This window comes from Strix aluco, chromosome 8 (genome assembly GCF_031877795.1).
Source record: "Strix aluco isolate bStrAlu1 chromosome 8, bStrAlu1.hap1, whole genome shotgun sequence".
In the NCBI taxonomy this organism is placed as follows: Eukaryota; Metazoa; Chordata; class Aves; order Strigiformes; family Strigidae; genus Strix; species Strix aluco.
Window position 1 is genome coordinate 13,539,399 of NC_133938.1, and position 24,970 is coordinate 13,564,368.

Below are 24,970 nucleotides of genomic sequence, written 5' to 3' on the forward strand. Positions count from 1 at the left end.
TTACTTATCCCTAACTTATTCAGAAGATAGTTTTGATGTTCTGCTACAAATTGAAGAGCATCTCTTTGGAGAAGCAATGCCACGTTGGCAGATAGAGTACCATCCCTTGTACTTGACTGTCTAATTAACTCTCAGTGGTAGGTGCATTTCAGTGCTATATATTTCCATCCACCAAGTGTTTAATTTCATTTCAACCCGCAGCTGACAAATAGACATGATACAAACATCCTGGTTGGATAAATGTGTTTATTCATTTATTTTTGTCTCCTGATCAGGACTGTGATAATAGTTAACAATTGGAGAGATGTGTTTGGAATGCTTAAGACCCTTAAAAAAACCCGCAAAAAACTCAGAGCTGACCCCTGAATCCAAAGGATTATTTTTCAAATTCAGTTGTAGTACAAAACCAGTTAAAATTATAATGGTGTATAGTTGCAGCTATAGATACAGATTTTTAAACATGTCTTCAGGGTGGTTTCTTTTCATCTGGTTTAGTCCAAAACTGAATATACAAATATTTTAGCCCAAAACACATTCTCTTTTTCTTCTGTATATATGTGCATGGGAGAAATTCCCGGTGACTTTCTGCATCTTGTAGCTATTGAATGAAATGGATGTTTTGACCAGTTTTGCTGCCAGGACCTGTTTCCATCATCTGTCCTTAGTGTCAATATGCCAGTGATTATGGAGGCTACCTTGGGATCCTGCTGCAGAGGTGGTACAACTTGGTGTATTGCTGAACCTGATACCTCCTCAGAGAAACATTTTAAACTCAGATGCAGTATCTTCTGGAAAAAAAAAATCTGCTTTTGTTCACTAATTTCTGATGTGCTGTTAACTCAGAGGGACAGAAGTAAGAGTGTATAGAGCAGTGTGGGTTAATATAAAATAAACTGATGAAGACTACACAGAGCTAGCTACATGAAAATTGAAAGGCCTCAGAGAACACCATGAGGCTGAACATTTTTGAGTTCTTGAAACAATGACCTTTGAACAAAATTTTTGAACAAAGACCTTTCAAAGGAACGAGTAGCCTTGTTTTTTATTTCACTCTACTTCAACAAGATAAAGAAATACAAGACAAAATATATGTTAGAGAAAATTCTCTATGGGGGTCAGTAACTTTCTAGGTAGACATTTGGTCTTAAATTTCATCTGGACTGTTCTAGGGACTCTGCATGCTGTGTTGAAGTTATGTTAAAACTGGATGCCATTGGAAAGGCTCACCTGTGTCCTTGCAATTGCTATCATATTATTGTCTTGTTGTGATAATAGTTGTAGTGAGAGTTTAGATTCATTTGGATGAGCCAAATAGTGTCACAGAAGGAAACAAGTGCTTGAATTTAAACTCAGACACAGACTTTAAGAATCAGTGATGCTTAGCTTTAAAGCTAGGTTAGACAAAAAAAGTGACCCTGTAAAACTTGAAGCTCAAAAAAAAAATCTTGCACAGCCATGACAGGTGCAGAGAGAGCAGCTGAGGGCATATTTCCATGAAGCATTTAAACTGGAAAGAATTGCCAAAATGTACCAAAGCAGATGAGAAAAGTTGATGCGAAAACTTTCTGAAGCAAAAATCCAAACTGTCCAATACCTTTTCTGTAGACCATTGAAGTAATTCCTGTTTTTCTGACACTTCAGTGATAACAATTTGCATAGTTAAGGCACCATGCCTGTGGCTTTACTGCATTTTAGTGCAGAATGAAAGAAAAGCAGTTTGATGTAATATGGATGTCTATTTGCACTCCTTTTAAGATAAACATTAGGCAATAACCATTTCTTTAGAGCCTGTATATTGTTCATATGATTCTCTCTCTTGTATAACAGCTCATGTTCATCAACATGATACATTCGTGCCTGATTTTCCAGTTCTGTCTTTCATTGAGGATATTCTTTCCTTTCTCTTAGATTGCTTTTTCTTCTTAGACCATTACTCTAGTTGATAGCTTCAGGTTATCATTGTATCCTATCTCCCTCTCCAATAAGCCTATGATTGATACTAATCTTCCTCATGGGACATATTTATAGGATGCAGGATGGAAACTACTCTCTAAATCTTAGTTTTATATGTGCTGACAATTTGCAAGGTTGCACCTTATATTCACTTCAGGTGGCTTAGGGGAAAACATCAGCAACTGGTAATCATGCTTCCAAATAAGAAGAGAAATACGCTCCATATACTAAAAGTTGCCTTGTTGTTCAGTCTCCTGTGCTATTTCTGCTTGTATTTTATGTAACTAGAAAGGGCTCAGTTTCTATAGGTGGTCAATGTCCTGTAACCAAACTCATGCCTTTTCTTTCCAGTGAGAGGAGCCATATTTTAATTAATCTAATGGAAGCTTTGACTAGCAGGCAGTCCCCTGAAAAAGAGTTAATGTGCCGGAAAACACTTCACACAAGCAGAAGACTCTTCATTGACTAATGTGCTTAACGGTACTTTTTCTAAGAAAATTATCCCAGTGAAAGCTTTATGGAGAGCATTTGTTTTTCTATTTTTCTTTTCATAATATAGCCTCATGTTTTGAAATTGAATTAGATATGTCTAGGGACCTTTTGAAAATAGAATTATATTTTTACTACAGGTTTTGCAGATGCCCATCAGTATAGTATCGTGGAAAACAAAAATATTCCATTCCTTGGAGGAATAAAACCTAGGGCACTGTGATCACTAGTGTGATGAATGCATTTGCTGAAGTTTGGCTGTTTCACTGTTTCTACTTATCAAATGTCTGAAGGCAGAGTCCAGTTATATAATTAATTCTGAAGAATCAATGGGAAATGAAGATGCTAATGTTTCTATGACATTTGCATATTCAAGCTCCACAGCCCAAGAAACAAAGAGAAGTAATAAGAAATTCATTTGTTTTATCTTTTATCTTTTTAAACAGACATGCATTTATCTTTATGAACAGACTTGCCAGACCTTTTTTGAATTGCAAAGTTTTGCTGCAAATGCTTGTTGTTTGGATTTGCATAAGGATTAACAATGTTGGGCAAGTGGTATCTTCTAACCCTTTCTGTTTACTTGTGTGATATCAGTCACTGGGATACAGTTTTCAAAGCAATCAGTGCTTTTAGTTCAGTGGATAATGGAGTTTGTTTTCACGGCAGATTCTCTAACATTTCACAAGTCTAGTTCAACAAAAATTATAAATGTATTTGCTCAGAGGACTTCTGTTCCCCTCTTTAAGAGCTCTCTTAGCATAAGGGTTAAAGAATGAAAATTTATGAAACTTGAGGGGAAAGTCTGAGCTGGCATGCAGAGTGTAGAAATTGAGCTACATTCCTTATCTGAACATACGTGTGAAAATGTCATGGTCAAAGCAAAATCATCTCTTAGATCAGAACTTGGCACCACAAAATTGAAGCAGCCAGAGACTTGAAAAGGGCGTGTACCACAGCAAGTTGAAGTTGGTTGAAGTTCAATACTCTCTTCACGCTTTAAGTGTTTCAGTCTGGTTTTTTGTTCCAGCTTTTTATACACAGAAGTGTTACCTAAAATATCCCAGTATGCATCTGAATTATTTTTACTGCTCAGAGAAGACTAGTTTGAGAGCATCATTTTATAGTGTGTCAGGTAGATGGGACTTGAAAAATACCAAAGTAAACTCTTTGTGCTTGAATGTTTTTTCATTTTTGGTTCTTTTCATATTATTCTGAAAGCACTGTTCCAACATTAATATATTACAAAGCAAAAATTATCAGGGAACTTGCATTATTTTCACAGGATCATGTCTCCCAGAGTACTTGCATTGTGGAAATCACTTCTGAAGTGCACAGCTGTACTTCACTAATGAGACAGCTTAAGCCCCACAGCTTGCTGCATTGAGTTACAGAACAGAAGTTACTTTGCAAATGTGAAGCTTCAGGGTTTCTATTCTACTTTAAGGTAATTGTTGGGAATTTCTCAAAGAAAAGCAGGTTTGGCCTTACAATCATCAGTCTTCTAGCGAAAATATAAAGGAAGAAGGCACACTGATAGAAACAATATGTATCGCTTGCTTATGAGGGATGGATATAATGGCAATAGAAGCTTTATACCTGGAGCAGTGCTGAGTGACAGGCTCACAAGAGCTGGAGCAGCTGTTTGTGATGTGCCAGCAATGCCTTGGGGATGCCTGTAGCTCCTGCAGAGGTTGGGGAGCCCATTGTGACAGGGGGATTGTCCTCAAAGCCTCTGGGAGAGGAGAACTAGGAAGGAGCAGCCAGCCTAGGGGAGCAGTGGTCCTGAGCCAGCAGCTTGTGAGAAACCTCAAAGCTACAAGAAAGTAAAAGTTAGAACTGAAACTGCAGGACAAAATATTGTATTACTGGGAATGCATTAATTACTTAGTGTTGTTGCCGGTGGCTGATGACCCAGCAATCGAGAACAAGCCATAAGTAATAAATTACACTGAACATGGGGTGAACACAGGGTTTATTAACATCACATATGAAACACTGATTAAGTTCTGTGCACATAGCAAAGAACATAAAGAGCAAATACTGAGGTAACATACAGTGAGTGTCATAAGCTGGCTGTTGTGCTTAGGGCAGGCACAGTGGGCACTAGGCAGGGGAGACGTGAAACTCCTACCAGTGAAATTATCTGCTTTATAACAAAAGGAGAAAGGTAGACTGCTCTGAAATAAGCTCACTTTGTCCTGAACCAGTACAACTGTCTCTTGTAGTGTTTATGTGTGCTTTTTCAACCATTAATATAGTCCTATACTGCATTAATTCAATTGAAAATATGAACAGTTTTGCTTTCCGGTACATCAGTCTTCTTACTTCTACCACTGCTTTTACTTTAGCGGTCAGTTTGGGACCTCTTGCAGAGGAGGTGGTTGGTCCAGTAATATGGTTCGGGTAGTTAATATAGAGTGAAGAAGCTCTGTAGCTTTTCATTCCAGATCAAACAGACAAGCATGCTGGTGCTGGCTAACAAAATGCTGTAGAGGTGTTGCAGTGCAAGAGAAGAACATAGCTGTCAAGTAACTTATTGATATTTTACACTTTCAGTCTCAGATGCTTAGTTAAAGGTCATTCATCCAAAATGAATTTGGATATTCTTTAACCTTTCTCAGTCTCTCTTGCTCTCTTCCAATACACTTTGAAATCATCTGTAATATTTCCAAATGTATCTATGAGGAATGCTGGTGTTCATGAACTGACAGGTGGTCTTTTTCTGCTGAACTCAGTAATGAGCTGTTTGTCACTCCAGAAGATCTTTTTCGTCTTTTGATTGTGTGTTCATCGTTGCCAAGATAAAATACTTTTATTTATTTATTTATTTATTTATAGAAGGGAAACTTTTATACTACTGATCATGGAGTGATCTGAACACAGGGGGCTTGAAGGTACGTCATTAAGTACTCAGTATAAGAAAAAAATGTGTGTTTTTCAGTGTTCCTGATTTTACTGGAGGGAATTGTCTTGTTTTCTAAATCTTGGCTTTAAAATCAAAAGACTTCTATAAGCAAAAAAAAAAAAAAAATCGGTCATTTGATTTCATCACAAAGAAAATAATTATATCTAAGCAGAACATATTTTGAATCAGGAATAGTATTTTTTCATTGATTTTTTTTTTTTTTCTTTTGAGCAATAAAGTGTCTGAAAATAACATTTTTCTGTCATTGGACAACATGGATTTAAAAGTCAATAACAGCAGATTGCTTCAAATTGGAAAATACAGAAACAACTGTGGCACTGCTTTTTGTTTCTGTTTGTCTGTTGGTTGGTATTAAACAGATTAGATGTACTTACTGGGCTATGATCTGCGTAAGTGAAAGTTGCCCAGAGTCAGTTTGCCTGTGGTATTTACAGCAGTGCAAGGCAGCACTCATTTGTTATGGCCGCTAAGGTGCTATCATGGGGCTTACCAGAACCTAGCAAGGTTCACCTGCTCCCTTCATTCCCTTGGAATAGCCCATCTATTCCCGAAAAGCACCAGCTGATTTTGCTGTCTTCTGGGGTTCCTCCGTTCTCCCTCTCCCCATATGTATTTTAGGTGACTGGAACCAAGAGGTAGTTTGATTTGGCTGACTTGTGTTGTAGAAGTAGCCACATGCTCTGCCATGTCGTGCACGGTGCTGTACGTATAGTTCAGGTGCACATGAAACTGTGGCTGCTTATTGACAATGGATACAATTAAATGTCAGCCGCTTTTACATGCATGGTATGTTACCTTTCATGGTAATTAATACAGATGCCATAAAACTCACTGCCTCTTGCCCTATCCCTTTTCTGGGCATTTTGAAGCAAGGCTCATCAAGTAAGGGTTGCATTGCCTACCTAAAATATAACTCATATGTCATGGGTTTGCTTTTTTTTTGGTTTGCTTTTTTCCCAGATATCACTGTAATAATTACCGTAACAGAGAGCTTTCTGTGGAGTTAATGTTCTTCTGGCTTAATGGCCCCTGGTTATTCTCAGGCCATCAACTTTTCTCAGCTGGTCATCAATCCCAAAGAACTGCCTTGTGCCTCCATTATTATTGCTTAAGTAGATGACATTTCTGGTGCAACCGCTGCCTCCCGATGAGATGATATTACAGCCAATAGCTTTTTTCCCCCTTGCTTTCAATATTGTCAAAGCATTATAAACAGCTGGTACGAGAATGTCGTGGCTGTTGGCTGTGAATTCCTCTGACAATTTTTAGGTGCGGGTTTTGTAGACTTCGACTAAAAGAATCTGAGTGAGGTGACTGAAAATTACTTGCCCGGAGCAGCAGGCTCAGCCCCCATGCATCATTCAAGAAGTAGCTAGGCAATACCTGAATGTTTCAGTCTAAAGACTTTTTCCCGGAAGGAACAGTTTTCAAACAAGATCTGAGACAGATGTTTTGGGGGGTGTTAATGTTTATCATCTAGCAGATGTTGACATCTCGTTCCCTCAACCCCCTCCCCAAGTTTCCACAGCTCCACTGATGGTTGCCCTTGTTTCCTAACAATTGATGAATTCTCTGTCAGACTTTTCAAAGAAACAAGTAAGTTGTAGCTCAGTAGGCCAGAAACCAGCAGAGATTGTTTAGGTGAAAATGTCTTGCTATGTGGATATTCAAACCCATGTGAGTTAACATTGGTGCTGACTACATTTCCTTTAACCTCATTAGCACTTCATCTTGCTTTTCCAAGCATGATGGTGGAGCAGCTAGTTCACCTTAGAGCCTTTTGCTAGGCAATTCATCAAAGTGGCAGATGAAAGCTTAAAGGAAAATGCATGTAAATACTGCATTAGGAACCTTGGCTCACAAAGGCATGAACATTTCTACCCATATCATTAGCTCTGGATTACAATCCATATATGTGAAAGGAACTTTGTTGTTTGGGGAAGATGGAGATACAAAGCTCACTGGTTGTATCATTATGCAAATTGTATAGTTTAGTTATTTTCTTTTTAATTAAAAAGCACTTCATCGTTTATTAGCTATTCTCATAGAAAAAAAACTCAGACTGCAACCACTTATTACCTGCAAAATTAAAACCAAGTTACTTAAGTAAAATATACCCCCTTTAAATACTAGGGGCCTAAGCATTTTCAAACAGGGGATTGAGGTTGTCTCAAACCTAGGTTATGTCTTCTTTTCAGCTTTAGAGTTTTAAGCTGTGCCTCACTGATTTAGTCATTTGATTCCTATATCCAAGTGGTTGATACTAAGTGTAATTATATCTCACCATAACTTCTTCTCATTGCTAATAAACCCACCAGGTTTACACCTGGAGACATGCTAGCCATGTTTGTAATGGTGTGAACAACAAGCTGCCATGGAGAGCCACAGGGTTGGATCTCGAGGTGCTGAGGCCCTCATTGTCAAACATGGGTTTAGGTTGCTATAGCGCTCTTCAGAGCCAATGAATACTGTCACCTCCTTGCTATACTACAGGATCAGGCCAGTGCCACAGTGCAGGAGACGACTGCTCTCAGCATGTTGTGTGTCTGATTTGGAGCCTCTGGAATTAAACAAGCCTATTACTCACCAGGAAGGTATTGGAATGCCATCCTTTATGGTTAACGATGAAAATAAAATTCTGATGGACATCCTTAGGGAAGAAGATCAGTAGATCAAAATGGTCATGAACCAAAATGGCCTTCCAAGGAACCTCAGACTAGTGAGCAATCACAGTTCAGTCTGTTTGCCTTTTTTTTTTTTTTTTTTTTTTTTTGCAAAGAAAGTGTAAGATACTGTGTATGTTCTGTAATTGATGTTACTGGTCTTAAATGCTGCAAGATACTGTTCATGGAGGGCCACCAAGGCACACCTTCAAACAGTCTTTATCTCCCAGTTTATTGTATTCTTGTTAAAAAGCAGCACTGTGGGGATACTGTTAACCCTTTGCCCCTTTTTAGTTCTCATGCTGAGCAGCAGATACACTTAGATACTCCTCTTATTGATACCTATATTGGTGACATACTTCAGTAATATGATTTATCATTCATTTTCATTTTCCTGAAAGCTTGTTTTACTCTCCTGATTTCATTAGGTCAGCCACGCGCTGAACAGGCACCTCCTGTTCCATTTTACTGTGTAACTTTTAAACATGACCTGATAAGCTAGAAAAAGTTCAGTGTACTAACTCACTGTCATGTAAAATACACAAAGACATTAATGACCTGCTCTGACTGTTGAACCACAAAGGAGGTACGAGAGCCCTGCAGTGGTGATGCACCAACTTCGAAATAGCGTGGAAGGATTGCACCAAGGTATAATTCTCTTCCCTTAGCAAAATGTCTTGACCCCAAGGTTGAAAAGCTATTCACACCTGTGCTTATGAGGACTTACAATTGATTATTTCCTGGAAAAATGAAAAATACTCCAATTACAGCTCATTTATGATAAGTGGAAGAAGTACAATCCTAAGCAGCTGGGAACAGTATAGAAACTGTTGTGATTATTGTATATGAAGCAGCAGTGGAAAGGAGGATTTAAACAGTGGTCGTCTTAACTCCACAGAGGACCTTTAAGGGCTACACCACATTTTCCCTATCTACAAAATGTACAGGTAATGTGTCCCCAGTTATTTGGTAAGACTGCTGGGAGAGATTTATGTACTCTGAGATTTTTGCTGTAAAATAGGCCACGTAATGTAAAATACAGTTATCGTGTAATGAATGGGAAGATGTCTACAGCTAATTTTGAAGTATGTATGTCTTTGCAGCCTTTAAAAATGCACTGCAAGAGTTGTGCGTTGGTAACCAGCTCTGGACACCTTCTGGGAAGTAAACAAGGTGACAGAATCGACGAGACAGAGTGCGTAATACGAATGAATGATGCACCTACTCGAGGTTATGGAAAAGATGTTGGAAACAAAACGAGCCTTCGAGTCATTGCACACTCCAGTATTCAGAGGATTCTGCGAAATCGCAATGAACTCTTAAATATGAGCCACGGTGCTGTGTTTATCTTCTGGGGTCCCAGCAGCTACATGAGGAGAGATGGTAAAGGCTTGGTATATAATAACCTGCAGCTGATGAATCAGATACTGCCTCAGTTAAAAGCATATATGATTTCTCGCCACAAGATGCTTCAATTTGATGACCTTTTTAAACGGGAAACTGGGAAAGACAGGTGAGAACTTATGTGGCTACATTTGGGGGATGTCATACAGTAGTAAAATAATGTAGTTTATATATACCAATTTAAGACCTGCTCAGAGAGACCATCATACCCATTAAATCCTCTGCCTCATGAGTTTAATATGGTACGACATGCCAAATAACATCACTTGTAACATAAGTAAAAAATATGCATCAAAATAATTTGTATGGAATATTGCCTCATCAACTTAGAATACCAGAATCTGGATGTACTATTTATACAGCCAAGGAGGCAGGAGCTGTTTAAATCTCACTTTGGGGTAATATACCTGAAAGTTTTTTTACTGATTCTGAAAAATCAGAATGGATAGATTATGTTTTCTTATAGAGGAAATGCCACCATTCAGTGAATTATAATAGCTGTTTATTGAATTTAAGCATTCTTGGAACATTGCAGCTGTAAAGCTTCTTGTAAAACAAATAAACATTAGTCATACATTAGGTGCTTCAGAACAGTTCATCTTACATTTCCAACTGGGAAAAGGAAAGTTATTATGATAGTTACATCTTTATGAGACTGTTTATGACTTGTAGGCTGATCGTCAAATCAAATTTTTAGTAAGTGACCCACTGCAGGACTTGAGCATTTTCACACATAATGTTTGAAAAGCGGCATTTAAACCAAAGACTTTCTAGCAAGAAACACATTTATTTTTAATGAATTCCTATTTTTTACTTATTAAATACGCTGCTGTAAAAATGGAACAGGGTCCCCACTTAGGTACAAATAAAGAGGTAGGTTTATTGTGCAGTAACTCATGGTGAGATTTTTTAGCTTCATAAATACTGTACGTACACACCAGAGCTTGGAGCTGGCTCGATCCTCTTGTAGACAGGGAGGACTCAAGAGCACGGACTTTGTTTTCGGGGCTGCACAACAAAGGCAGAACCAGTGTTAAAGGAAACTCTTACATCCTCTTAGCTGATGGTGATTGTATCTTTGCTTGGCATTTGCTGCCTTTGTCACAGCCCACATGGTTTGCTTGCAGGGCTCTGTTCAGCTGTAGTGGATCAAACTACACATCTAAGTTCTTGACTGACTCACAGCAGCTGACTAGAGCATACAGCAACTCGGTCAGTTTATTACTGTTAAAGGTCCTTTTCACTTCATCCTCAAATCAGTGCTTGTGATTCTCTGCCAGAGACCCTGCCTCTGCCAGAACAAGAAGGAAGGAAAACAAGGGGAGGTACCCTGCCAGTTCTGATGTGTTATGGTCTTTTCCAGGTTTTTTCACCCAGAGTAGAGTGAAGTAAGCAGGTGAATTGAGCATTTGAACCCTTCAGGAAAAGTGAAAAGGATCCTCTGTATGTCCAGTATTTACAAAGGCATGAAAGTTAACAAAGCTGTAGTTGGACTGTAACATGGGCTACCCTCAGCCCTGAGGATCAGACCCTGTTCAAGAGGAATGCACACTGCCACCTCCCTGCCTGGGTTACTTTTTCAGTGTCAGACCACATGCAGTCCCCAGTTTTGAGGAACACTTGACCTCCTCTGCTTCAGTCTGGCCAGTTCTGCCATGGAGAGCCAGGGTCCCATTCCTCCCCTGACACTTGCTGTGCACTTTCAGGCAAGCTGCTCTTTCTGGTTCTGCATCACCCATCCGGAGCAAGAGGCCTATAGCTGTGCATGTGATGAAAGCATTTCTTTTTCTGCACAGGCACCAGGCTCAGTCTTGGCTCCTGAAATATTCTCAAGGCATCTGAGACATTAATGACATTATAACAAGTTTATAGTGGACTCGGTTATATGGGCACCCTGCGCTCCCAGTGTGAATCAAGGGCACCTGGATGCTAGCAAAATTCAGCCTCATGAACAGGTCCTGTTGCTTTTAAGAAATTGCAGGCTCTGCCGTGTATGAACCGCTGCTTTAGAGGGCACATACAGCATATGTGAAGGACTAAGAAGATTAAAATGGGAGATGAAAATAAATGAATAGTCAGCACGGAAAAAGAGAGGGAAGATGAAAAGGAACAAGGGTAGGAAGGAATTTGTAAGGGAAGGAAATTTATGTAGCTGTGGGGGCAGGAGCAGAACATTGTTCAGCCCAGAATGTTGCTGTTCCCTGGGAGGTTTCTGCTAAGCTCTTGACATTAGTGCCTGCAAAAAACAAAGGAGCGAGAGAGAAGGCTGATTGCAAAGTTGCAATAATCAAACCATTCATTTCTGTCTTGAAAATGATGAGAAAAAAGGTAATTGGGAGTATTGTGCTTTTAAAAAAAACCTCTGATATTGAAATGAAGGGAAACCTTCAGAAAACATTGCCAGTTAAATAGTATGGTGAATGACAAAGGCTGCAGAGCAATATACTTGGTATTATAAAGTAACTGCACTTGAAAATAACTTTATAATTGAATAAGGGTACATTAAGAAAATATGATTCAGAACCAATATTATAGTAATTAGATAAAGGAAGCATAAATGAAGTAACTGCAGGAAGAGTATTTCCATAGAGATTATAAATGAGATTTTGGTGGAGCAGAAAGGCCTTTAATTGTAATTTAGTGTGCACTACAGAATTATCAGCACAGTGTGTTAGTTCATCATATAAAAGAATATCTGATAATTTGCCCTAATAAGCACATGACAGTTCTTCATATTCTTTCATTAAAGCTGATTAGGTATAAAAACAGTATTCTTTTGTGGGACTCTTGTTCAGATCTTTTATGAAAAGGCAAGACACTGTAACCCTGTTTCTATATTGCTGTCTTATAGACATGGCATTTAAAGATGCCAAAGTGAGACTTGAATAAGTTTCAAAATCTTTATTTCATTGTTTAGCTTTTAAGCTAGTTTATTTAAATTCAGTTTTCTCCTATTTATTGGAAACACTAATTTACAGCATAAGTGTGAGTAAGCAAAAAGAAAACTAACTCAGCAGACAGCCTAGCTAGGTTGCCTGACCTGTGCAAAGCCCAGCCACTTCAGTCATGCGTTATTGCTCCGTCATTTGGAATTTGGAATGTAACGTCTTAGGCACCTAGAACAGTGGCCTTGTGCAAGCTCCAAAGTACTTTTAGCCTGAATATGTTCCTGAATTACCTAGCGATTCCTAGGCTCAGAAACTCTCGAGTCGCAGGAAAGCAACTATTTTAGGCTTTTCCCTATCTTTCCCTTTCCTAATAATTTTGAGCCAAAAATTATTTCCTGTTTTGTATTGTTGCAGTGCCTGAAGGCCTCTGCTCAGCTTATGACCCAGCTATGACATTGTGAAAAATTGCACCCCCCCAAGCTTAAGTGCAAATTCAGAAAATAAATAAGGCCCCTTAATTAGAACTAATGAGATGCTTAAATCATGTTATTCTCCAAATGCTAGCTTAGCCTGAAAGTCTATGTTAGGAGCAGTGAAAAACTTAACGTTTCAGGAGTTCATACATTACCAGGTGACCTACAAAGGACAGGACAAATTACCTGGGTTCCCCAGCATCTTTCAGGCATTTTTGGTTAAAGAATTCTCTTACATTTAGAAGTGCCTTTTAACCAGCCAGCACTGATACCACCTCTTTTCTTTTTCTTTGCAATAGTCTAATTCACTGAGGAAACGGGAAACCTTGGTACAAGGCATTCCTCAATCTCACGGTGCTCAAAACATCTCCCTCCTACTGCCCCGTAGGTGACCTACTTGGAACCAGCTTGTTCAGCATTAGCTTGGGAAGCTGCATGGTAGGCTCCTGCCTGCTGAATTACATATTAGTGATTGCTGGCACCTGCAGTGGCTGTTGTGACTTCAGGTCCCTGCTTCCAGGACTGTTGTGCACTCCACTATCACTGGGTAAACTCTAAAAGATGGCCTTGGAACTGGGGTCAGGACCTGGGATTCCCAGGTGACTGCTCTGAGAGAGCCTCATGTTCTCAACTGTGCTTTTGCGGGGGGGGTGGGGGGGGTGGGGGGTGTCACAAAATTTTGCAGGTGTCAGGCAGATAGAGGTGTTGTGGATTGGGGTTAATGTAGTTTCCATATTAGTACAATCTGACACAGTGCAGAAGTCATCCAGGAGCCTGCACTTGCTCTCACAGCGCCTCAGCTTTAGTAGGAGATGAAAGAAGAGCCAGTCACTGTGACAGGCTGTCATCAGGAATCTGAGGCCTTTTTGGGTCACAAATGACACAAGCTTGAACTTCTTCCTGCGGGACTTTTCTAGCTGAGTGTGGAGCCATTAGAGAGATCTGCTGTCTCCTTCTTTAACAGTATTTGAAAGGAGAATCTTTCAGTGAACTTGTTTTCTCTGGAGCAAATACCCAACTTCATGTGACTCAGTTTCTGAGAGGTGCCTGACTTGGTCCTGTGAAGTACTAAAGTACTGTCCCTAAATACGCTTTTACGACACCTTTAAGACGTGCTGGTTTCACTGGCCCTCCTGTTACAAGACTGCCAGCGTAGGGACAGTGCAGGAACTTAACACAGGACTGGGACTTCCAGTGCATGTGCCAGGCAACCAGTAACTGTATAGTACCCAGCTCTCACACACTAAACAGCCATGACAAGCAAATGCTAGGAAGTGGAAACATTACTGTTGCCATTTTGCAGATCAGAATCTGTGATACAGCAAAATTTAAGCACAGCTTGAAATCTCAAGCAGTTACATGGAGATAGCTCCCATTTTGCATAAATAATGCTGGGGTCAGTTGTGCTGCTTCTAAGGATTTCTCCCAGCCTGCAGAGGTGGCCAGGAAAGGAGCTGTCTTAGAGGGCTCCCTTGCAGCACTGTCATTCATATTCAAAGGTCCCACCAGACAGGGATGGGACTCAGGGCAGGCAGAGGGGTTGCACTTAGGATGAAGGTTTCCCAGGCTGGCTAAGGGACAGGCATAGCTGCAGCTAACGAAGAGTTTCCTACCAGCAGTCATGGAAACAAAATCATGGATGGGATGGGAGGAAGGATGGTTAGACTGAGCACTTGAGGCCAGATCTCACTCCAGCAGACAGGCTCCTCTGCATGCTGTGGGAGGCAGCATTTTAAGCAGCCCTCTTCTCGACCCTGTGATGCATCTTCCTGAGCACTTAGTGGGTAAGCTCCATTAGGTGATTATAGATGTGTATAGATTACTAGCAGAAGAATATAAATATAGGACATAAAGTTTCAGTCATTTAAAGTAAACTTACCAAAAGGTCAGCTAAATATTAACACTGCTGTGCCCAAAATTAATTACAGCAAGGGCAGTTTCTGCATAGATTAGTCCACTGACAGAAGACACTAGCAAAATCATTAAAAGATGAACAAGCAAAGTAGTCTTGGTTGCCCAATTTTCATAACGTTTCACAAGAATGAAAAAAAAGCCCAGAAATTGCTTCAGATAACTCAAGAATTATTTGTCAGCCGAGAAACTTAATTATGTTTTTGCTTTCAGGAAGATATCCAACACTTGGCTTAGCACGGGCTGGTTCACAATGAGTATCGCATTAGAGCTCTGTGACAGGATAAATGTTTACGGCATGGTGCCACCGGATTTCTGCAGGTAGGATTTATTTTGGAACCATTATTAGCCAACAAGGTTGAATGTTACAGATAAATATGAATCTTTTAATTTTTTTTTTCTCTGCAACATGTCTTCAGTTGTCTTAAAGCAATTAATTAACATGTCCCCAGATCTGATTCTGAAAACAACAAACAGCATTTAATTATGTTATATAAAATATTTAAAAATTTTGTTTGTAGTGTGGGAGAATTAATCCATCTTGTTGGTTTCTTTTAGTCTCTGAATATTTATCAGCTAAAAGTAATGCAATAATTGGCATGAAATTAATCTGAAAAAAGGAGTACTGGGAAACATTACTTTTAATTTGTTTTTAAAGTTTCCCCCCAGTTAATAGAGGAACGGAGTTCTCACAGTGACTAGTTTCCAGATTGAACTTTCTATGCAACTCAAATTAAGATTGTTGTATCTCTGTCACATGAATCCCAGTCTTCCAGTAAACTATCTTTCTGAATAATCCTCACCAAAAACAACCACAGAATTTGGACCCACAGAAGATACAATCATTTTGGTCATCTGTGTGGGCCACAAGCGGTAGAAGCAGCACACAAATTCTGTCAGTGGAAGCTATGTGACCCCTTCATGCTGTTTATAAATTAACAGCTTCTGTACATTTTGTGGCTGCATTGTGCCTCCAGCTATATTTGGGACTCAGACCCGAGGTGCTGGTTAAGGTTTCCCGCTGTGGATCAGTGATAGAGGAAAACAGTCTTCAGGACTTCTGGTACTGGACCAAAATCACGTTAGCCACATGATGCAAAGCACTGATCCAGTATAAATTCATACAAACTTGGTTTACACCAGCAATCCTTACACTGACTTAAGTATCACCTGTCCGTCCATTAGTAGGCCTCGCACTCTGGCCTTTTAGAAAAATGTGGTTCTGTGCCCACACCCAGCCCTGATCCCATTTGCACCATTAGGTGACCCAGCAGTGCACAGAGCGGGTACTGGCAGTCTGGAACGAGGGCATCAGTGTAACGTTTCATCTCCTGCACATGAATCCCTTTCACTGAGAAGTACTTGCTTGATTTTTTTTGGTTGCAAATTTAATGATTTCACTGAAGTCTAGTTCATTGACTAATTCAAGATGCCTTTCAGGGGCAAAGGGACCAAGGCTGCAGTGACAGGTTAGCTCATCTATCAAAGAACAGGACTGCTTTGACTTTCTTCTGAGCACTGAAAAGGATCATTCAGGAATATGCATTTGTAGAAATCCCTGAAGAAATTACAGTATAAAATGTCAACACTGAATTCCACTTTGTGAGAATTTCTACAAATTATAACAAAACACTGATGATAAACGCTGTGAGGTACTGCCAGATTTCATCATGAATTCTCCAAGGAAAGTAACAAACTAGATCAGATGTTCCAGACGACATAAATACCTTCCACACTGCAGCATTTCAGTTCCCCTGTCATTTCAGTTGGCCAAAACACACTTCTTCAGTTTCTGTAAGTGGCTGGTCTCTCTTACTCCAGGAGTGGCTGTATTCCAGTGGCACACAGAACTAATTCTTAAATAAACCAATGATCTAAAAATGCAGAAGACAGGAATTCACTGCAAAGCAATGCTCAATCCTAACTTCTCAGGTGAATTCAGATTAGCTTAGATACATACACTTAATTAAAAAAAACCCAAACTCTTAAAAAGAGAGGCTAAAATAGTCACTGAGACCATATGAAAGGCTTTCGCAGAATTGATACGCTGAAATCAAATCGATATATTAAATTGTAACACAGCAAAGGCTGTAACCAATCCTACCATTGACAGATGGAATAATGCTTACAGCCTGCATAAAAAAAATCTTAACAAAGGTACACTCACCTGGTTGTAAAAAGGGAAAAGGTCAAAAGAATATAAAGTGTCTTTTTACTTCAGGTTTATCCCCCAGATGATGAAGGGGAAAACTGTAGTTGCCATGACTGGAAGACACATGACCAGCTATGAAAGGAACCTCTTCCCATAAATACAGTTAACCTTCTTAGTTTGCTCTTCAGCCACTCATTATGAAGTTAAACAGTGCTTCCTTTCAAAGAAATAAGACAACAGAATAGCAGAAAGAAGGAAATATTCTGTAATTTTAAGCCATATTTACTGGGTTTCAGTCAGACAAAATACAAATTACCATTTAAAAAACCAAAACCCAATCAACAAAAAAACCCACCTTGTCTCATGTGTGCACGATGGTATAGGTACTTTAGTTGCTGTGCAACTAAAAAAATCATTAAGATTTAAAAAAAAAATTAATACTCCTATTTCTATTCAGAGTTAGTATCACCAAATTTACAACTTCAGCAGATACCCATTACTTTTAAAGTATTAATTTGTGGAGTAAGTAATGAGTGTGGGTGATCAGAGTCATGGAACTAAATTAGTATCACATCTGTAACGTGAAGGACATCTCAAAGGTATTGTGAATATCATACTGTTGATTCTGCTACAGATTATTAGCCTAAGATCATTAACCAAATTGCTTCCCACCCGTGCAGGGAAAATAGTCTAGTGAAGGAAGGAGTCTGGAGTACAGACTAAAAGATTTGTCACTATTAATTGCAACAACGTGTTTTAGTTTCATTTCTATTTACTTTCACTGGACATTAATTTTTATAGCTGAACTGGAATTGGTGACCTGATTATTAAAAATTGTTAGTACTTTACAGCAAAGCTATATGTAATACCGAATCCCTTTGCTACAGATTTATGCTGTAGTAAGGGTTAATGGCTTTTATTCTGCTCTCATACTGTTAAATACATCTGACTTGCACATTCTAGAAGATGAAAGCTTGTGCTGCCATGCACATGGCAAAGATTTTGGAGAGTGTGTGCACCGCTCTCTTTTGTCACAAGAAAGACAAGCCATCTTGCATTTTTTCCAGTGTGCTGGGATCCACTCCTAGCCTTTGCTGGAGCAAACTAGCAGCCCAGCCGGGAAACATGTCCCTCTCTGAGCTCCCTTTGGCAGCGTCCTGAACTGGGACATGAGGGATTTTCCTCCTGCCTCTCTAGCCCAGCAGCCAGACTGTGGTGCACAGACAGACAGCACCACCATTCCTGAAGGCACTGCAGTGCTGCTGCTTTTCTTGGTGGCTGCTCAGCAGCATCGGTGGGAAGGACACAGACAAGCCTGAATGCAGTCTGTAGTAACTCCAGTGAGAGGTTGGTTCCTTGCAGGTATCTCTGGGTACTCAAGCACACAAGGAAAACTAACGGTGTTAGTGAGAAGAGCCCTCTTTAACCCCCTGCCTCTTCATGGGCCTTCTGGAACTCAGAGAAACTTAAAGCTTCATTTTGAGCCTTATTTTAACTCATATGAATAATTTTTGCTCCAATTATGGAGCCAGATAATTTTCCTATAAGAATCCTCATTTGACTGCCAGGCCATTTCCCATCTGTGATAATTTGCCTGAAAATTGGCATTTTAAATCCTTTAATTTATTCCTTTGGGTATAGCTTTTAAATCTAGTGTTTTCTTACCTCCCTCTCTTCACTTTTCAGTTGCTTTAAATCAAGTGCAAAGAAGCAGTTGTTGCTAGCTACAGTTCCCGGGTCTTACAAGGGGCTTAATGGAAGAAGGGGTACTCACAGGACTGTGAGCTATACGGGAGATAGTTATGCCCTTTGGTCCATATGCCTGAATCGCACCTCGTTACCTTAATAACAAAATTCATTAATGGTTTGGAAAACAGGGCTAGTATGGAGGTCAAGGAAATGGGATTCTGGGAATAGAAGGCAAAAAATTACCCAGAAATCTTCACAGTCCTGGCACAGAAGCTTGCCCATCACTCAACATATTAATGACACTTTATTCACCCTTCAAAATATGAATTATTTTACAAAGCATGTGAGTACATACAGTTTTAGTGGGTTGATTTATAATGGCTCTTCATTTGTAAAGGAAGAGGTTGACCAGAATGTGAGATGGGATGGCCTTGTTTTTCTGCCTTGTTTCTTTTGAGGCAAACACTGCTGTATTTTCAGCTTTCACTGTGGGTGGATACCATCTGTAGGAAAATGTGCACTGAAGTGGCAAACAGTAGATGACTGACATTGGGTACAGGCACTTACACAGTTGCTGTGCTGGCAGGCTATTAGGCAGGAAGTATAGTGTATTTTACAGAGGAACTTTCCTAGATTCCTCCCAGCTGTGATATTAATATGCATGCAAAGTCTGACAAAATACTGATTAATGTCCAGTATCAGTCAGTGATAAAACAGCATCTGTTTTAATGTTAATAAATGAGGTGGCAAGCAATTTCCGTATAGAAATTACTCATGCATTTCATTTGCTGGTGACACAAGCTAATTGCAGAGTTAGAAGATAACACAGTACAGTTAATTTGGGTTATGGTGTAGTTACTCAAGCCAGAGTTCAAATCCAAACCTTACTAGCATGCAATCTAGGGGAATCCAGAACTCCCACGAAAGGTGAAGACTTCAGACAAAATGTCCTAGGTATCCAGCTGCCTTTCAGAGTTCCTAAATCTGAAACAGAACATTTGGAACTTAGCCTCAAAGCCTGTCAGCTGCAGAGTAGTCTTGGAGAGGTCTAAAGCCACGAGCATTTTTATTTTTGCATTGCATTCATCTCCAGTTCAGCCAGCAGACCTCCACCCATCAGACAGCACCCATCAGGTAATGCCTGAACCCAGCAGGGTGCCCAGACCATGCTCCTCTGCCTCTCTTGCCTGCCAGGCCCTATGCAGCTGCTGTTCCTGGACTGTTTCTGACAGGACACTGCACAAAATACAGTGCCCTGTTACAACCTAGAGCTAAGGACATCCACTTAAGATACTCTTCATGTTAGCTTCAGAGCCTCTGATGCACTGTGGAATCCCTGTCTTCAAAAGGGAAATCCATTGCTAAAATATCCACTGGTAGAATACTGATAACATGAGTGATAAAGTACTTACTGGGAGGTACAGGCTTCAAAACTGGCTTCAAAGAGGCAACAGAAGAGCGTAACCCTAGGTAAATACTAAGTTATCAGAGTGAGGGAGAAGAAAGAGGACCACTATCAAGCCTTCTCTCCTTCCTCTCTGCACCTGATCCACCTGTATACTTTGGGGTTTGTGTGGAGAAAAAAAAAATGACCAGCATTTCTATAGATCTCCATGAGAAATCTGATTACGGTTATCACCATCATCCATTGCTAACTTCAGTGTACAGCGAAGGAACAGGGAAGAGACATACAGCATTAATTTCCTGCTTTTTGCTCTTCCAGGTCATCTTCTACAAACCCAACTCAGGCCTTCATAAAAAATGGGGTGGGGTGGGGCAGCAGAGGGAGGATCCCAACCAAATGTACCCGGAGGTATCGGGGCCAGCAGCCCTGCAGGCTCACTTTGCAGTACGGGGCCCTCAGCAGTTAGTTAACTTATTTCCACTGCACTTGTTCAAAGTCTGTTGGAGATACGATTTCAACTTTACTAATCCTAACTTTAAAGCAGGAAATTTACATCAAGCAATATAGGTTTACCCTCAAGAACACAAGAGTAAAATCCAGCTTCACTGCAGAAAGGAAGAGCAGTCTTAATGAGAGGCAGATGCCTATTTGTTCAGTAGTTCTTAAGAAAAAATGAATCACATTAAAATGTATCCTGTTAGATTTACAGTAACCATACAAATGATTCATTTAAGAGATTATAATAAGACGACCAATGTATCAAAAAAGTATGTGAAAAATTAATTGAAGATTGAGATCTAATAGTTGTAGCTAAAAAAAAAAACAAACAGAACATTAAATTTCTATACAAAGGGTATTTTTTACTTTACAAATGTTTTCTGTAGGTGAGGTATTGAAGGATTTTTTTTTTTACATATTCCAGTGAGAATATATACAGTAAATTTAGAATCCATCTAATGCTAGAAATGTAATTTTATTGTTATTCTGGTCTTGTAAGATTGATCACCGTGTTGTGTTACCAGGAAGCTAGATTGATTGAATTAAAGCATTAATCTAAGGTGCAAATGGAAGGCATCAGCAATGTCATATATTACCACTGCACAGACAATATGGATAATGGTAAAATAAGAAAAATTAAGAGAATTTCATAGGTGACAGAATTACACAGTAAAAATAATGACCAGGACAGAATACTGACAGATAGTGGATGCATTCAGTTGAAAGTGAGCTTAAATATTAGCTCTTCAAAATGGAAATAATCAACTCTGTATTAGAGCTGACAGCCCGGAATCTGCATGAGATTTCTTGCTCTTGTACTAAGGGCCTGTTCAGCTCAGGCTTTAACATAGAACAGTCCCAAGGCTTGGCTAAATGGTAGTATTTGCATTAACTTTTCTGCCACTACAAAATAGTTTGTTGGTAGCAACTGTGGAGATGGGAACAATTGGGTTATTCTGTCTGGGACAGCTATCTCTCTTTGAATTTATGACAGAGACACTGTATGAGTTCTTGTCAGCCCAAAATGCCTGTGCCCAAAGTAAAAATGTATTGGGTACAGTTTAACGTAGAAAATAAAACAAAAGGAGAATTAATCACTTTGGCTTACTATAACAGAGATTGCTTTTTACGAATGTAACATTAAAACATCGAGGTTAGAACTGCTAAAACAAACTTTATCTGAAGTATCTAACTGGTCTTTGGCATATCCTGTGTGTCCCCACATGAGTACTTGCCTCTTGCTGGTTAATGCCGATGAGCTCACAAGGACACAAGACGCTATGGGTGAACAGTTTTAATTTTTAGCTTAGACACATGAAAGCTGCCATTGTAAAATGAAAAAGAACTAATTTCTACCTCAGATGTTTGATTATAAGCCCAGCGACTATCAGTGACCTGGCATGCAGATACACCCATTGAAGTTGTGCACTCAGAACCTCGTGCACCATGCTGGGAACGTTCAGCTGAGCTGATGTGACACAGATAACCACCTCCCCTCTATCTTCCCCTTCCCTTTCTTCCCCCAGTTCAGTAAATACCTCTGCAAGGCTTTTTACAAATCACAATCTAGATATAAATCTCTTAAGCAGTTTGTTTCAAATTTCAGAGTAGTAACACAGCCCTGCAGCACTCTTGCTTGTTTTTGAGCTACTGCTGTCCTTTATTTAACTAGGAGGAGAGGATTAAACAAAAGTAATAGAAAGTGCAAAGAAAACACCTTTTTCCCATTCTGATGTATTAAATATGCAAGAAAAATACAGCTACCTAGAAATTTGGTTTAACTGGGAGAAAAGGTGGATTTGAGCCCATCTGTTTATTAAAGATAGCATCATTTCAATCAGTAAAAGAGAACATCCTGGGCTTCCATCTATTTTCTTTCTTCCACAGGGATCCTAATCATCTTTCAGTACCTTATCATTATTATGAACCTTTGGGACCTGATGAATGCACAATGTACATTTCACACGAGCGGGGACGAAAGGGCAGTCATCATCGTTTCATCACAGAGAAACGAGTGTTTGAGAACTGGGCACGGACATTCAATATTCACTTTTTCCAACCAGACTGGAAACCAGAACCACTCGCTGTAAATCACCCCGAGATTAAACCAGTGGTCTGAGGGATGAGTGCACAAGGCCGCAACCACAGCCACCTACTGTGTCAGCCTTGGGGGTGTTGGACCTTCTGGGACAGCAAGGCAACCTAGAGGAGAAGGGTAACAGGATTTGCAGCCGATAACTGCAACAGCAGTCAGGAAGTTATGATGAAGGAGCAGAGCGTATCAAGAGTACTTTCTGTCGAACTGTGTATTAATCCAGTATATAGCCTCTTCTGGCCATCTGACTTCCTGTATGTGTATGTGATTTGTGAAAAACAACCTGAGTATCATTAACAGATTGTTAATTCATTATGGTTTTTTAAAGTACAATGCCACTGAATTTTCATAGTGAAAACTTAAGTATTTATTTAATGGAGGTTTTTATGCAACCTAGGCCAGTATTTTTCTAATTCACAGTTACATGGTTGTTTATCTTTCATAATCTTTCAAATCCAAAATTAATATTGCTGATGGTTTGAAAGGCCTAGCTTTTTATTTATAAAATTTGTTGGGAAAATATGATTCTATATAGCATGTAATTAATATTTGATCTGGAAATGTTGCATTTCTTTTAAAAATTTTGGGCTCTGTTCCAGCCTAAAGCCTTTAACAGCAAGAATGGTCCCATGTGCAGATCTAGCTAACTTTACATTCTGACATCTCATGTTAATATGAAAACGGTAGTGAAAATTCTGTTTGATATTAATGTGCATTTGCTGCTGTGCTATCAAGCTGCTGGTTTTTTAATTAGGGGTGGGAGGAAGGAGGGCAAAGTTTATCCAAAAAAAATCACTGGCTATAGCAGCATGCTTTTCAGTGAAGAGAAAAGGCTAAGGCTGGAGGGGTTGTGTTCTGTTTTGCCTCTTGTAGTCCTGCAAGAGGCTGAAGGAGCACCCAGTCTGAGACAACAGACTACACACCAGGCAACAACTGCTTGGAACAACATGACCAAATTTCTGCAATCAAGAAGTTAAACTACCAGGTACGACAATACCAGCCATAGTAGCCAAAAAGATTACAACACTCCACCTGCAAAAATCTCTGCCTTCCACTGTTCCCAGATCATCACTATCTCAGAGATCCTGGACAGCATTAGAGTTGGGATGTTAATAGTTCCACGAGTACAAAACCGGCTCCTTCAAAAGAGCAAAGTGACACTTGGCAGTTTTTTTGTGAAGTACACATGCAGGGCGAGTCCCTGCAAAGCAAGGGGATGGACAGTGCTAGTGCTGTATATGGAACCTCACAGTGTGAATTACTGGGTTACATTTGGCTTGTGAATAAAGAAGATTTCAGTTACAGTATTATTTTTCCTTTCGCCTCACAAATATTAAATCTCTAATTTCTTCAAAGTAATCAGTAGGAGTAACTATTGCATGAAACATACCTCAGGTGGCAACAGGTGTCTCTCATAGACAAATACTAAAGCTAGAACAAAGATATTACCTTAAAAAGTATAAATCCAAGAAGATGACCTCAGAGGTGACACGCAGAACTGCGACCAAACTCACTATCATGTAAACCCACTTACAACACAGAGTCTTCCTCTTTCCAAAACTGGACAGCAAGAGCTGCAGCTGCTCTACAGATACCCCGATTCTCTGGGGACAAAGTGACTGCCCTGTCAGGGGCAAAACAGTGTTAGCACTGCCTGGACCTGAAGAGCAGGCCTTCACGAGCCACTCTCCTTGCTGCAGCCCTCCCCACTATCAAAGAGCAAGAAACCATAACCTATTTTGCCTTAAAAGCTTTCTTTTTGTGTTCTTCCTGGTGCACACCACTCAGCATACAAACTGAATGCAAAGCTCTACTATTGCCAATTGCTTGTAACCTGTCTCTTGTCAGCTGGTGTTTAACTCTTCCTCTTTCACTGATTGCGTTTTACTCCTTCCACTTGATTTCACAACATTCTACAAAAAACAGAATGAATTTTGAACTAATGGTAATTTGAACATCCCTTTCAGCATGTGTACTGGGGCGTGTATCCGGCATATATTGCTCAAATTGATGAACTCTGTCAAACTGATTTACAGATCATTTCTAATGTGACTGCAAGAGATGGTACAGATCACAGGAGGTCCTCTGATGCCACCATACTTTTGTTATTTTATTAGTGATATAATAATAAAAGATCTTGTCATTCTAAAATAGAGCTCTTAGTTTTTCCATTAGTCAAGGGCTGCAGGATACGTATGCTAAATGTTTAGTTACGTTATTGTTAAAACCAGATCATTTTAAAATAGATTACACTGATCTACTTTTAGTATACAGTAGAAACATGGGGACTTGCCAGACTCCATTGTGCTCCACATGCTTGTTTCCTGTCTGCAAGACTGTTCAATACCAAGTAGCTCAGATGAAGCATTAAGAATGTGAAAAAGAGACATGGGCTAAACTGACACTAAATCTCCTAACTTC

The 24,970-nt window shown here is 39.7% G+C and overlaps 1 protein-coding gene across 2 annotated transcripts in view; it reads left to right on the forward strand.

Moving 5' to 3' along the window:
• Window positions 1-24,970, forward strand: part of ST6GALNAC5 (ST6 N-acetylgalactosaminide alpha-2,6-sialyltransferase 5) — a 116,512-nt gene that overhangs the window by 50,453 nt on the left and 41,089 nt on the right. Inside the window, exons 3-5 of one of the 2 annotated variants that reach the window (XM_074832304.1) lie at window positions 9,138-9,547; window positions 14,924-15,031; window positions 22,342-24,702. In XM_074832304.1, coding sequence (XP_074688405.1) covers window positions 9,138-9,547; window positions 14,924-15,031; window positions 22,342-22,573 — 750 coding nt within the window. In that variant the 3' untranslated portion in view covers window positions 22,574-24,702. Of the gene's footprint in view, window positions 1-9,137; window positions 9,548-14,923; window positions 15,032-22,341; window positions 24,703-24,970 lie in introns of those variants that run through there. The other variant, XM_074832305.1, reaches the window with a different exon arrangement.